The sequence below is a fragment of the Haemorhous mexicanus genome, chromosome 2 (assembly GCF_027477595.1).
Source record: "Haemorhous mexicanus isolate bHaeMex1 chromosome 2, bHaeMex1.pri, whole genome shotgun sequence".
Taxonomy (NCBI): domain Eukaryota; kingdom Metazoa; phylum Chordata; class Aves; order Passeriformes; family Fringillidae; genus Haemorhous; species Haemorhous mexicanus.
In genome coordinates, this window is record NC_082342.1 from 103,454,883 (window position 1) to 103,469,929 (window position 15,047).

The following is a 15,047-nucleotide window of genomic DNA, read 5'->3' on the forward strand; positions in this document are numbered from 1 at the left end:
GTCTTCTTTTTCTCCTTTTTAAAAAGCTAAGATTTTAGGATTCAGTTTTCATTCAGATGAAACTTGTATTTCTGAGTAATGTAATGCAGATATGCAATAACCTTACTTTGAAAGAATCATCCAGGGGGAAAAAGTGCTTTGGCATATTGTAAACAAATAATTGTACTAATCTCAGCAGAGAAATACAAGAAGCCTTTAATAGGACATTTGTATCATCTTAAAACCACTCATAAGGTACTCACTGGACTGATTTAAATCTACAGTCACAAAAGTATTTCATGGAACATAAAGTGAGCAGCCCCTTTCCTCACCTCTTTCTTACTGCTCCACTGCAAGTCAAAGGAAAAATCTCATATAGCTCTGTGTTCCTTGCTGCATGAAGCCAGCAAGCTTCCTGACAGTTTCACTGATATTATTCTGGCTGCTAAGCTCTGACATAGTTCTGAACCCCAGGCATTTTATAAGGCCTGCTGTGATTTGAAAATACCAACACCAATGTTTACATGGAACAAGTCCTGGTTTTTTGAATTGGACTAAAATTCCCTTCACCTGCAGCTGCAGAAACTAAAGCAATAGGTTGGGCAGTGGGAACAATTTTTCCAAGGGCTTTGTGGAAATTGTGCTGTTTCTTTTTTGCAAGCGCTAGGAATATTTGCTAAGTATGTTACTGCTCTTTCATTAAATGGAATCACTTTAAATTCCTTCATTATTATTGCATTTGGATGTAAAATACTTATCTGTAGAAGATCTGGGTGCACATTACAAAATTTAGATCAGAATTAGGCAACCATTTCTGTGACAACCCCCACATAGCACCAAAATAGCTGCTCTGAAAAGAAGTGATATGAGGCACATGATTAAATGTCAGTGAATTCTAAAGACTGTTTCTACTAGGGAGCACAAAGAAAGTGATCTTGCATTGTGCTCTAAAATGTCTCTACCCTGTAAGCTGATCTGCACAGACTGATGGTTCTTATGCTGTGTGTTGGCTCTTTGACTCCTTTTTGACTCCAGAAGGTGTGCATGTCCATTTGTGTGATCAAGGTGCACAATCCAGGCTGAGCAGCCTGCCCTGGGGGATGCTCTGCAGTTCATCTCTTTGCTTTCAACCTCAGGGTTTGCATGCTGCAAAGGGGGAAGGGTAAAACAGGTCTGAGATAATGAGTATGGAGACAAAACAGGTTATGAATTTTACCCAAAGAAATGAGAACAGGTGTGAAGCTCTCTTGTCAGTGTTTCTTGATGATCTGGGCAAACAGATTCCTGTTAGCAGAAAACATGGCACAAGAGCCTTTGCACACAGGTTACTCAGGCATGTGACAGGCCACTTGCTGATGGGGATTGGAAAGCTGGTTTTCTATTTCCTCCTAACTGAAAGCATTAGGCTTGTACATTGTAGTAAGTAAGTAGTTTTCAAATGCACTGTATTTACAGGATAACTTTAATCAACTGCAGTACATTTCTAAAAATTGCACACACTTTCTTAAGAAACTTAGGTGAACTTTATGGCATGTTTTTGTCTCTTCCAGCTTTGCAGTCCCTGCTGGTCTTTCCACACACCATATTCCCAAGATAGTTACTCTCCAGTATTTATTGTTAAGACACATTAGGGATTCATTTTCTGTTCTAGAAGCACTAGAGGGCCTGAAAAAAAATCAAAATCCTTAGTGACACTCACCAGTGGTCACTTGGATAAACAGAAGTGTCTTGAGCATGCAAGACTCCTTATCATGTTTCTCAGTAGGCTGAGCAAGAACTATCTTACTGTACTTTCAACTACAGACAGATTTGCAGTCTTCTCTTCTGCCTGAAAAAAACAACATTCTTAATGCAAGCCACATGAAATAGTTGCCTGTATGCACCTTGCAAACACAGATTTACACTAGGAACAACCCCTGATGTACAGACTGGCTGTCCTGTTGATGCTATGGTCAGCAAGAGCAGCTGCAGTGTGCTGTCTCTTAATTTAGCTGAGAGTAATTCCTCTGCCTGAGACCTCACATATAATTCACAGGCCTAGATGTATTAAACCTGCAATTAAGATCACAAGAACACATCGTAGTGGATAAAATATGGGTGTGTGATCTTTCAAACTAAAGGCTGGAAATTTTATGCTTTGTCTCTCCAGATACTCAGGCAACTTTGTATAAGCTGCTTGGTTTTCAAAAGTACCTAGCAATCTCTTTTTCATTGGTGAATGTTTAGTATTACTGACAAGTAGGCCACCTATGTGCAAGTGCCTAAATATGGACTGAGAAAACTAGGTTTTGGCACCCAGATACAAATGCTGTGTCTGTGAAGTTTCTGTTCGTTGGGAAAATCTCTTTTTTCTTTTTTGCTTTTTTTCCTTCTTTCTCTCCTCTGACTCCAAGCTATTTTGCACCTGTGACATTGCTTTTTTCCCCTCTTTGCTGAGATGTTTGCATATACCTCCCAGGAAAATGAACAGAGAACAAAAGTTTACAGTATTTCTTAAGCTTCACCATAATATCCCTTTCTAACACAGAAGAAAAACAAATACAGACGAGCTAGAAAATTTTTAATCCATAACTAATATAAGAATCTGCTACTAGGAATAATAATAAAATAAATATTTTAAACTTCAGACTACAAACAGAAACAATACAATTCTACCACAACAATCTTGTCCTTGGTTTTGATGATATCTTAAAAAAAATTTGAATATTCCTCTGATTTTTAAAATTCAACACATATTTGATCATTTTAATCACAGATAGTACTAGAAAGACTTCAGTGGTAGTCCTGCTTTTTAAGATTTTATTAATTTAGAAATTCATACTTTGATCATTTTCTCTGAAGTTGCCACAAAATTTTCATTCTGCAGTTGGTTTTGGTTAAAGTATGAGAAAAGCCCTGATGGCGGAATCAGGATTGACTTTGAGAAAAAGGGTGAATGAGGTTTTACTTTTCCTCAATTTTCCCTTTGTTGCAAATAAATTTTAAGCACAGGTACTTGCACATTAGCATTTCAAATTTCTTTTTTTCTGATTCATCTCTACACATTTTCTTATGATTTGTGAAGTCATATTTATTCAAGCAACACTTAAACACGTGCTTAACTTTGTGATTGTTTCAAGTCATATTTTAGATTAAGTGAAGCCATGAATAGGGCTGATAATAAGCATATCTAGTATTTTCTTGAATTGGGCCCATTTGTCAGTAAAAGAGCAACTGTAGATAACAGTCCTTTCCATATTCTGATTTGAATATTTCATACATACCCATTCCAGAAAAGTGAATCCTTTTTAATAAAGAAAATTTCATTTTAAAATAACTAATGCATTGGCATTGTCTTATTCATCGAAGTAGAAAATATTGTCTAAGGTTCTCCTCCTTATCTTGATCTCATCTGAGTATTGCAGCATAGACAAATATTGTATTTAATGGTGTTTTTCTAATGCTACAGGCTCAATATACTGCAAAAGTTTTCAGTACATAATAGCAACCAGTAGTTTTTGTTAACTGCCTTGATAAATATAGGTTTGACTTCATATGTGTGGCTTCAGCAGAATTGTTGTATCAGTTGCAATATTCTTGCTTCTATTGTTCTATGCAATTCAGTGTCCTTTAGGCTTCTAGATTTTTTTTCTTAATTGGCAAGAAAGAAAATCTTATCTGCTATTTAAATTTTATATCTATTATCTAATTTTGCACTTTGATATACCATGTCCACCACACTAAATTACTCAGCAAAATTGAAAACATACAGGGTTTAGCACTCTGTATGGGTCAATTATAAAATAGGCCTGAAAAAAGCTCTATTTGACACAGGTGCCAAAAATGACAGGTAGAATCTGGTGCAAAGATTCAACCTAAGCAGAGGGACTTCTTGATAATGCTATAAATACAGACATGGAGAAAATCTGTAATGATTGCAATGTTTTTATATAGAGTTGTACAGTGTTGGTAAGCACCAGGATATAGAAATGTATTTTACAAAATGCCTGTTTCAAAGGCTCAAGGCTGAAAAAAAAGAATGTAACAGTTTAAAATACAAGTACCCAGAGTACTGCAAGAGTTACTACATGACAGAATCATAACTATCTTTAGAAATAACAATCAATAAGTAGGAGATCACAATGACAAAATATCTTCCCTTAAAACATTGCATCACCAGCTATGTATGAACACCGCCTTACTCAATGGATTTTATTATCACATTTCTTTACACATTGTTGCCATTTGGATATGAGTAATATCAAGCACTGCAGAAAAATCATAGAACCTTCAGCTCTTATCTAAAAAAAAGATTCTAATTTGATGAATTTTAAACCATTTTGAAGACGAGACACAGCACTTTAAAGTATCTTTTAAAAGATTCCAAATCACTAAAAATCCTACTTGACGAGTCGCAAAAAAATTATAGTGATGAGTTTTTAATTCACTTGGATAAAAACTTGTGACATCTGCAGAAGTATTTAAATATTATGTGTTTGGTTTAGGATTCTACCTGTCTTCATTTAAATTATCTGGGATCAAATTTTATGCATCTTATAAATGACGAGAGATGCTATTGGTCCAGCTGCAGGGCTAAATGTTTGTGCTGCTTGGTATCCAGGAAATCCCAAAGCATCTTCTTCTGGGGATTATCTAGTGTCTCAGAAGAAAAAATAAAAAATCTTAGAACTCAGGAACAAAAAAAAAAGTGTTTCTTCATGTCAGTTGAAAATATATATACAATGCAGATTCTCTAGGACTAAAACAACAGGGTTTTCAAAAAAATTAAGTCTTTACAATGACTGGTTTTACAGATTACTTGGTTTTAAAGTTTAGATAGTATAGCTTTCCTGTCTGCATTACATATGTCTGCCATTTCCTTCAGAACAGGGAGCATCATAAAATGACAGATTTCTTTCTCTAAAAATGCCTATGGAACTGCCATACTATATGAATTTAAGGCTTTTACTGGCCCACAGTCTACACAAGAATATCTATGATTACACAAAGCATTAGTATTAAGTGTCCTAATTCGATTACTCTGGCCAGGCATAATAAAAAGATAATAGTACCTGGTAACAAAGCATCTTCAAAAAGCTATATTTACTATGCTATTCTAAAAAAAAATATGTAAAAAGCCAGGTAAGAATTCAGCCAGGAACTGATGTCAGATTCTTACTTTCAGATTAGAAACGTTCATGTTCAATTATTATTTGTTACTGAGATGCTGAGTATGTGTTGGTTTGCTGTCTCTGGCTGCCTGTTCTCATTCAGTGTTTATATGTACCTTTGTCACATTCAAATGGGTTTTACTTCACCTGACTTCAGTCATCTGGAAGACAGTCCTCTAGTGAAAGGTAGGCATCTGTGCTGCCTCTCAGTGGAGTTAACAAAGAAAATAAAGCACCTGCAAAAGGCAATTTATGTCACTTTTCCTAGAAAGAGATGGTTTGGAGTGCTAAGTACCTGTGCACCACAGAGGTAGGGTATGACAAGCTGAGGCTGGATCCTGAAATTTTGGTAGCTGTTGAGAAGAATCCCACTGTATTAACTGAAAGGTATAAATGCATGTGCAAGAGTGCAGTCATGACACAGTCTAATTGATATTTCTGCAAATGAAGATAAAATACCAAAATATTATTTCAATGTACAGTTGATGGCTTCAAAGCCAGTCCAAACTACACATATCAACACTCACTCTTGAAACAGAACAACGCCCACCACTCTGCTTCTTTGGGTAGGCAAATTTTAATCTTTTACTATGAGACTGACAGTTTTGTATCCAGTTGCTATGACAGCAGAAGCCAAAGAACCATGAACCAAAGTTCACTCTCATACCCCAGCCTCCTTCCCCATGTGTGATTCTCACAGTGCACAGCTCCAAAAGGTTATCAGCATTTAGCACAGCAGGAAGGGCACTTGCCCAGGGTCTCTTTTCATGTCTCACATCTGGGAATACGGCTCCTGTGATACTGCTATTAATGGACCTCCAGCATGTTGGCTGGTCCAAGAGTATCTCCACAGGCATTCTGGAAGATTTGTAATGTCGCAATAGCTTCTGCCAAGGAAAACAAAAATATAAAAGTAACTATAAACACAGAAATATGGCATGTATCTATTTGGAAAGCCAAAAAAAGAAGAGATAATTTTAGCTTCATTTCAAATTTTAATGACTTTCATAAAGGCCTACCATTTTGGGTACATACCCTGTGTTTACAATACTGATGTTTATAAACAGCAATCTTTTTTATCTCTTAGTCATTGTTTTGCTAGGCAAAATGTTTTCTTGTCATAAGACTGACTCTTCATTACCTTTAACACCCCTGCACCTGCTCTCATTTTTCATAAATGTACTTTTTGAATAAGCTGAGTATGGCATTTCTAATCTGATCTTATGCTTTCTGCTTTTCTACATATTGCTATTGGAAATACTTCAGCCAGTATATCCTAGGATCACATTTGCCTTTCTACTGAAAGACCCTGAAACCACAGAAATTCCAATGACCCCTTAGAATTTCTTCATTTTTCTGGCACTCACCACTATGCTCTAAGGCACCTTTGTGTGAGAAGCCTTGGAGCATGAAGTGCTCAAGATGAGAACCTTGTTTGATATAGAACATATGTGCTTAATCTTATATATGGTGTATCATTTCATCAGCTTCAGTTAGCTTTGTAGGATCTTGGCCTATCTCCTCAGTCTATAAATAAATAATGACAGATTTATAAATAAATCAGTTTCTAACCAGCTGAAACTGTGTTATCTTTGTAGCTTTTACCAATCAATAGAGCAGCGTGAATGACAGGCACAGGTTCTGCAGTTTTAAAAAAAATCTAGTATAACAATAAATAAATAGAGTACACGTGAGTACCACATAAATATTTTGATGCACTAGCATAAAATATTTCATATAGTGTTTTAGAATATGCCCAAGCCGTTTACATCTATGCTAGGCCAGCAAGTGCTTTTTAACTGGCAGTTCAATGTTCTCCCAATATAAATAGATGATCAATCATTCTTTGTTGCTATTGTTTTGAAGAATAGTTTGAAACCAAATTCACAGTGTGTTAGTACAGCCTGTTCTTTTTGTTCTCTTATCAATATAAGTTTTAGTATTAAAAAAGTGCATTGTTTTCATCTGGCTGCAGGAGTGTATGTGTTGAGCTCTACTGTTATTTTCTAAGTTCTTGGTTGGTGGGAGGGTGTAGGTGCAAGCCTGCAGAAGAGACTGAAACTCTGTGAAGGCACAAAGTAAAGCACATATCAATCCATTCAGAGAACAAACACACAAATGAAAACACTTAAGTGAAGAGAATCCACTCCCCTACTGAGAATTATTGTATTACAGCGCAGAGTTTGTGTGGAAATGAATTTGAATTTCACCTGCCTTCCTGTTCTGCCCACTCAAAGGAAACTTATGGAGACCTAAAGTCCAGTGCCTCATTTAAAGCCTGATGCGGGACATAAGTATAAGGCAATGCATCTGTTCTTGTTCTTGTGTCAGGAAAAGCTCCTGACACAAGAACAAGAACATGAAGATGTATCATTTTTCCACAAGATGTGGTATGAAGAATGCTTGACTTTAATTATGTTGCCACAAACCAGCCTTGTCATGTTCCTGCCACAACGGGGACGCCGTCCGTTCGGGTCTCTTTTCTGGCATGTATAGAGAGATCACAGCATAGTGCCAGCAGCCAGGCGGTGGATTTCAGCCCGGTGCCTGTCCTCGGTCCACCACGGATGAGCATTCAGTGCGAGGGCTGAAAGCCAAAAGGCCCTTTCTCACCCTCGGGGACTGCATGGAGCAGTGTGATCGTCGAAGCAAAGACGGCTCTCTGCTTTCCCAAGTTTTTGCTTTTGCAAGGCCCAGGGTGCTGCTCCCGGGCTGGGGAGGTGTCCCCTCCTACTTACCAGGGCTCCCCTTCCCCGCTCGCTCAGCGTTCCGCTCCCTGCCCCGGGAAGCCGCAGCCGTACCCCTCATACCCAGACCCCTCGCCCTCCTTCCCCGGCACCGCGGCTCCGGGAGGCCCTGTGGGGAGCCCTGGGCTCGGCCCGGCGGCCGCAGCGCCGCCGCGGGCTGGAGCGGCGATCGGCGCTCGCCCGGGCCGCCGCCCGCGCCCTGCGCTCGCCCAGCGGAGCGGACACACGGCCGGCCAGAGCAGAAGGCACCGCGATACACCCCGCGCTCCCCTCAGCACCACCGCCGCCTCCCTCCTCTGGGCACTGCAGAGGGGCGGTGGAGCGCTGTCACCTCCCCCTCCGGCTCCCGGAGCGCAGGCGGCGGGCAGCGCTCCTGCCGGGCAGCCCGGGCGCCCGCTCCGGACTTACCCGGGAGAGCGCACGGCAGGCGGGGAGCGGGGCGGGGGGAGCGGGGGGAGGGCTGCGCGCAGATGAGCGCCGGTCCTGCGAGATGCTGCACGCCCAGCTCCCCGCCGGAGGGGGGTAGCAGCCGCTGTCTCCGCCGGCTCCTGCTTTTTTGCAAGGGCTGTTGCTGCCGCTGGACGCAACCTTCTCCCGACATGGAGCTGCTGCCGCCGCCGCCGCTGCTGCTGGAGTGAGTGAGTGTGACGGGCAGAGCTAGCCGGCCGCATGGATGGATGTGTTTAGCTTTGTGAAGATTGGGAAGCTCTCCGGGTAGGTGTTTGCCGCCACCGCTGCTGCTCCGCGAACCGCGGGCGTCCCGCGGCTGCGGGCGCTGCCCGTGCCCTGCGGGGGCAGGGAGGGATGGGGGCTGATGGGGGCTGCCCGGCGTGGGGAGCGCCCGCGCCGCTCCCAACTTCTCTGGCAACGGGGCTCGGGCTCGGTGTTGGGGTGGGGCGGTGGGGGCTCGCTGTCCGTGGGATCTGCCCGGGCCGTGCCGATGTCCCTACGCGGGATGGGTCATTCCCCTCTCCCTTGTGAAGGGACAATCAACTGCGGCCGCAGTTGGGCGAGAGCGGTGCCCTCCTTGAGACGCCGGCCAGAATGGGCGGCCAGAGTGCTTCTGGAAATGCAAAAGCGGCGACAGGAGCCGGAGCCGGGCGCGCTGGCGGTGGCTGAGGGGTGTGTTGGTGTTCGGGGGGTGGTGGCCGCGGTGCGGGTATCGGTCATCTGCGGGAGCGGGGGGCGAAGTTCCGAGGAGCGAGCAGCGCCTGGCCGGGCCGCGCCGCCGGGAAGGGTCTCGCCCTGCCCCTCCGCTCCCGCGGTACCTCGGGCACACCGGCTCTCCCGGGAGCCGTATTTTTGAAGAAGTGGTGAAATCGTCGCCACTCGCATCGTTTGTGAGCGCTGCCCCTCCGCCGTTTCACACGGCGATGGGTGCAGGGGCGCGAGTGGATTTGGAGTCTCTTATCCCTTGCTCGTAAGGCTCGTACTCCTCGTTGTTTAAATGTGTGGTTGATTTGTATTGTTTTTCTCTATTTCTTTGTTTTCCGAATAAACCTTCTCTTGAATGGCCTCAGAGTTGTGGTCTCAGCCTGCGGACTGTTGCGTTCGCAGCCGGTTGCCAGGCCTGGAACTGCATAGATAGATCAAGAGGCACAGCAGCCCCTGTTACAGCGTTCCCACCTTAGTTAAGCATAACTGGAGGTAGCCCTTCGCAGTTACACAGGGGATTGTGCTTTATCTCAAAGATGCAGTATGAAAGTACTTGACTTGAGTCACATTTCTTTTTCAGGGTTCTGGTGTGGATAATCTTCCTAGAGGATTTAGCTTTGATCTCTGTAACTAGGAGTGTTTCAAATTCTTATGATTCACTGGTTCCTACACCATAGTTACCATATCCTTTTCTGTTTATGAGGCACGTATGAGGCAGAAATTGGATGGTGTACAAAAGGGAGAAAGGCCTCAGTAAGGAATAAAAAAGGTGGCTGCTCCAGTGACGGTCAGGTAGGGAGCTTGTCAAAATGACAGATGGTCTGTAAAGAACAAATATTGCATGGCTAGAAGTTACAGAGTGCCACAGGTGCAGACACTGCCTTTATCCCCCAAAATTCCCACTATTGCACCTGGCTATGGTTACAGCTCTGCTTGTGGCATGCCAGCACAGAACAGCTGCTGTCATTCAAGCACATCATTGTCTCATCCTGCTTACAGCAATTTTACACCATGTGACAGTGACAATACAAGCAGCCCCCTCGGCTTGCCTTGGGTGGTGTTACTGGCTGATACCGCTAGAGCTGCAGCAGCTTGAACTACAGCAGAAACTTTGAGGAGAGGGAAAATATGCTCACACAGATAAGGAATAGGTCATGTAGTATGATACTTATTTCCAAGTAACTGAATCGTGTGACCTTCGCCATTTTTTTTTGGAAATGATGTTTTAAAAAAACTCCCAGGTCTTCACATTGCACTTGGTCTAGAATCAAAGGCAGAGAAAGGGATGTGTCATTCACAAATTTTATTATGTCAGGTGCATGGCAATTTTTAGATATATATATATATATATCGTAAGCTTGGGTCTTTCTTGGTGTGTAGAAAATCTGTAGCTTTCTGCATACTTGAAGACAGAGCTAAGATTTGCATTTAAGTAAAGACAGATCATAGAAATTCTTCAGAAGAACCTGAAGGTTCCTTCTGAAATGAAATTGCAAGTTTTAAAGCTTGTATCTGCCTCTGCTTCATTTAAGGATGTGAAATACTTACAGACTGTGTTTATCTTGTAGATTGCAGTACATGATTTCTGTACTGAGCTACACTTTTTATTTCTAATTTTCCGGTTGTTAAAAGACATAATAGTTTACCCAGGGCTTGACTTTACTTGCTGTTACCTAGGTTACAGCCAGGTATCTATTCCAGCTTTATGAGAGCTTCATGAAGAAGACAGGTTCCAGTGTAAACCCCAGCTTTAGTCCCTTTGTGCATTTGGGTTGGAAAACTAGTTTGCCCCAAAATACTGGTTGTTTGCTGCTGGCAGAAAGGCCTTTCTGAAGAAAATATTTAACTGAGAATGTGATCTTACAGGCAGATTACCTACAGAAAGTTGTTTTGAACGTGGCTGGTGCTGAACTTCTTTTAAACTTTATTGTGCATTCAGATCTCATCATTTAAAGTTGCAAGTCTTTTACTACAGTTTTAGTCTGCAGCCTTGATTTTGCAGGCAGTGGCACACCTAAGCTCTGTTATACATGACTACTGGAAGGGTTGCTTCCTAAAGCCATGATAGGATTTTAATGGATCTGGGAAGAATTTAAATTTTGTCTCGATGAATGAACATACAAAATTTTTTATCTGGAATAGGCTTAAGATGAGGTTTAAAGTCCTAGAAGGTGGCTACTGGATATAAAATTTTACATAGCATACATATTTTTTTATATTTTGATTTTCTATGTGGGTTTTTTTATGTGATACTTTTGTGTTTAGGGTCTTTTAGAGACTCTGCTTCTACAATGGCTTCAACAATTGTCCATACTTGCTGGGGAAGTGGAAAACATGGGCATAATCTGGAAAAGGATTATGTGCAGAAATGAGAGAGAATGCCAAAATGGTTTTATGACAAATGTGATCTTTGGTAGTCTTGTCCCTTCCGTGACTTTGTAGGTCTGTCACATTGTGTACTATGCATAAACATACAGATGCTTCATGGTAAAGTTTCTGTCGAAATTTTGGAGATAACCATCAGACACTGAAACCAAAATTAGCATGCAAAAATAGTGATCACACTTTCCCTGATACAACATCTCCCCCAATCCCATTTTGGAAATTCACCAATATGGTAATGGTTTGAAGTAAATGTTTTGGTATAAATAGTATGGTGTCATTCTCTGGAGGGCAAAACCACAAACAAACAACTTCCCTTTATTGTGATGAATTTCCAAGTGTAGAGAATGATTGACAAGTCTTGTTCAATGGATCAGTGCCCTGATATGGAGCTGTACAAGGCAGGTGAATATTTCTCTATTTTATGGGCAGCATAAGTGTGAATGGTGTGGTAGCATCTGTAATTTGGGATGGAGGTTTAGTGGCAGAGGTGAGGTGCATAGCTGACTCTTGAGGCTGGTTCAGAAGTCTGTCTTGCCTGGTATTCTCTCCCAGTTGCTTTTAGCAGCTGCTTGGAGAAACAGTAGGAGTGGTGATTCTTGAGCATAGGTATAGGCAGCGAAGGAAGGATGGTGCTGCTGTTCTGAACATGGAACTGTTTTCAGATCAAGGTAAATCTGAGAAGAGGGCACAGTGTCAAGTTTCTAGTCAGTACCGGACAGGTGAACTATGAAACAATAGGTCAGAATAGTGAATGGAAGTTACTGAGAATTTAAGCTGCATTCATAGAATATATTTTTAGTTGGAATTTTTTTTATTGGGAATGACTGTTTTTGTGATGTCTGTTGAGGTCAGTTCTATTTCAGAGCTTTCACAGCAGGAATTATAACTTTGATATGAAAAGATGCTTGTCTGGTTATGACCTGAATGTTACTGAGCGGGGCAGTGACCCTCCAGAGTTGGGATACAAAGCTCCTGTGCCCCTGTTTGTAGCTTTGTCAGATAACACTAGGGAGAAAATGACATGACTGTCTGCATGAGTGGCTGTCAGGTTCTAAGCTGTGGCAATACTGCTGAGGGTGGGGTGGACATCTCTGTCACACAGTTACATTTTTGGGGGAAGTTCTGAGCTCAGGAGTAATTTGTTACCAGAAAGAAAATCCCCAAGTAGGCCTGCGGTATGGGGTAAGAAAGTAGAAATCAAGACCTCATTGTAGCCCTTAAAAGTATAACTAATGGAGAGTTAAACCCATGTAACAAACGGGAGGATAGCAGGAAGGTTTGGACCTGCCCTTAACAGCCATGCCAGTTTGTTGTATGGGGTAGGCAAATTTGTCTTTCCTGGATCTTTACTTTTCTGCTCAAGTTTAGCATTGCCGTCCATTATCCTTGAGTTTAAATTTATTCGATTAAAATGGGACATGAATAGCCATGTCCTTGTTAGCCAGGCCCTTGGAATTGGCTTTAAAACAATGACAAAAAAAATCTCTTAACCCTGCAAGCTCTTTTCACAGAACAGTCAATTTTTTTTTTTTCTGTGATTACGCTAAATCTGAGGCTGAGTTTCTGATTGAGAAGAAACTTCTTACCAAGTCCTTTTTCATTGGGGTGGATAAATCTCACATTCTTATCTTTTGTGTTTATCTTTCCATGCCTGGCCATCTCTAGTCAGGTAGACTGACTTGGTAGCTGTGCAGATGTTTGAACTTTTGGGTTCTTGCTGCTGGTAAAAGTGAAAGAAGCCTAAACTGACGTGAAGCCTTGCATTTGTTCTCTCCCTGTCCAGCCTTTGTAGCCCTGTGCTCAGTTTTGTTCTCTCCAGATACTGTCTTTAGATGTCCTGCCAGACTAGTGTGAAAGGTTCTCTGCCTTAAAATGTAACTGACTAGAAGCTGTGCCTGTATCTTCTGACTACTAAGTTCTGTTGTGTTTTTGTTTGTTTTTGTTTTCTGTTTGTTTGGATTTTTGGTTTTTTTTGGTTTTATTTTTTGGGAATCAGGTTGCTTGTCTTTGTGGTTTAATTATTTTTATGCAGCCAAGTAGACGTATGTTTTTAGATTTAAAGTTCTAAAATTAGCCGGTCTGTCAATTGTGTTTTTGGTTTTAAAAAAATTTTAATCAATTGAAGAAGATTTTGGGATGTTTCTTTGTCTTTATCAGAATAACACCTTTCTTTATCTGTGATTTTCCTTGCCAAGTCTTTATTTTCCTGTGAAGTTTAAAAAAACTGTATGTTATTGGAGATACAATTAAAAGTGTGATTAACTTACTGATGCTGTTTTGCATTTAATTTTTGGAACAATTTTTATGAGTACTCTTTGAAATGACAATATTGTAGCTTGTAAGTTATTTTCAGTATTTACAAAAGATTCAGTAAGAAAGCCTATGATTATCCTTTTCATGTTCAAAGGAGGTAATTTAATTCCAAAAAGGATTTTATTATACAGGATGATATATAATAACCAATAATTCATTTCAGCCTTTTTCCTTGAGGACTGCATTACATTTGGTGGCACATTTGCCTAGTCACATTAATATAGGAATTTACCATATATTTTATTATTTGTCTGTTTTGTTTTGTTAGCTGACACCCATAATAGAGACATATGCTTTAATGTTTGTGATGCTAGTAATGTATGTCATAGTGACTTCAACAGTTTAGAGATTTATTAAACCACTCTTTACATTATGAGCTGCTGTAAACTTGTCAAGTGGCCAGTGAATGATGATGCAACTCTGTTAAATATGTAAGTTCTCTATGCCAGAAGCAACATTGTCTCCAGAAATTTTTGAGAAATCCAAAAAAATAAAAAAGAATGAGCCCCAAGTGTTGCTTTCTTTCTTCTCTTCTTCTTAATTACTGAAGAAGATGGAATGCAAACTTTGAGAATTGGTGCTTTGATTTAAGAAAAATCAAAATGTGCAGGTTCAATATAATGCTCATATTTCTAGGAAGATGTCTTTTCTGTTTGCTTTTGGTTTATTTTGGAGAACTTCAATCTGTAATGTAAAATTGTTGGTGACATGGCCGAATCAAGAATCTTGGGGCAGTTCTCTTATAATTGTAGCACCAATGTTGTTGTGTGTGCGTGTTTAAGTCACTCAAAATTTTTATATGGTGTGAGAAGACAGAAGAGGGTTTTTGCAAAAACCCTTTTGTGGATTTTTGCCTCTATTCCACTGCTACCAGGACAAGCCTGAGGTGTTTTACAGTTTATGTTTAGTTTTTTGAGGGAGGAGAAGGTTTGCTTGCTCATGATGTGATTTGGTTGGTTTGTTTGTTTTTGAGAAGCCTGCTTTTCAGCTTGACAGATTCATGTGGGGAATTTCAGGTAAACAGAAAAAAATTCTCACCATACCAGTAATAAAAAAATGAGGATATGTTTCCATATTTTGCGGCATTCTAGATCATTATGGAAGTTTACCAAGCTGTTCATAGGGAATACAAACCATGACCTGAAATAATGAGAGGATAATAAATGGTCTCAGCTCCACTCCTAATGTGGAGCAGAAGGGTTATTTTACTGCTCTTGAAAGCATTTCCAAACAGTTATGTCAGATCTATCACAACTTAGCATCTGACTGATGGGATAAAGAACTGACTAAAGTCATGTAGGAGCCACTGCCTTTTTTA

At 40.9% G+C, this 15,047-nt stretch overlaps 1 protein-coding gene and 1 long non-coding RNA gene across 7 annotated transcripts in view; one reads left to right on the top strand and one right to left on the bottom strand.

The window, feature by feature from the left end:
* Positions 1-15,047, top strand: part of FRMPD4 (FERM and PDZ domain containing 4) — a 331,755-nt gene that overhangs the window by 27,075 nt on the left and 289,633 nt on the right. For 2 of the 5 annotated variants that reach the window (XM_059839759.1, XM_059839761.1), the window contains exon 1: positions 8,357-8,590. The exons of the other annotated variants lie outside the window; for them this stretch is intronic. Coding sequence is in view for 1 of the 2 variants with exons in the window: in XM_059839761.1 (XP_059695744.1) it covers positions 8,550-8,590 (41 nt within the window). In the remaining variant the exon portion in view is untranslated. Of the gene's footprint in view, positions 1-8,356; positions 8,591-15,047 lie in introns of those variants that run through there. 5 annotated transcript variants of the gene reach the window in all.
* Positions 172-8,291, bottom strand: LOC132323928 (uncharacterized). 2 transcript variants are annotated; one of them, XR_009485468.1, is made up of 4 exons: positions 7,868-8,291; positions 7,559-7,716; positions 1,679-6,016; positions 172-1,125 (listed from the first exon to the last, which is right to left on the bottom strand). It is a non-coding gene; the product is annotated as an uncharacterized LOC132323928 (long non-coding RNA). The 2 variants fall into 2 exon arrangements; XR_009485467.1 differs by having other exon boundaries at positions 172-6,016; positions 7,868-8,284.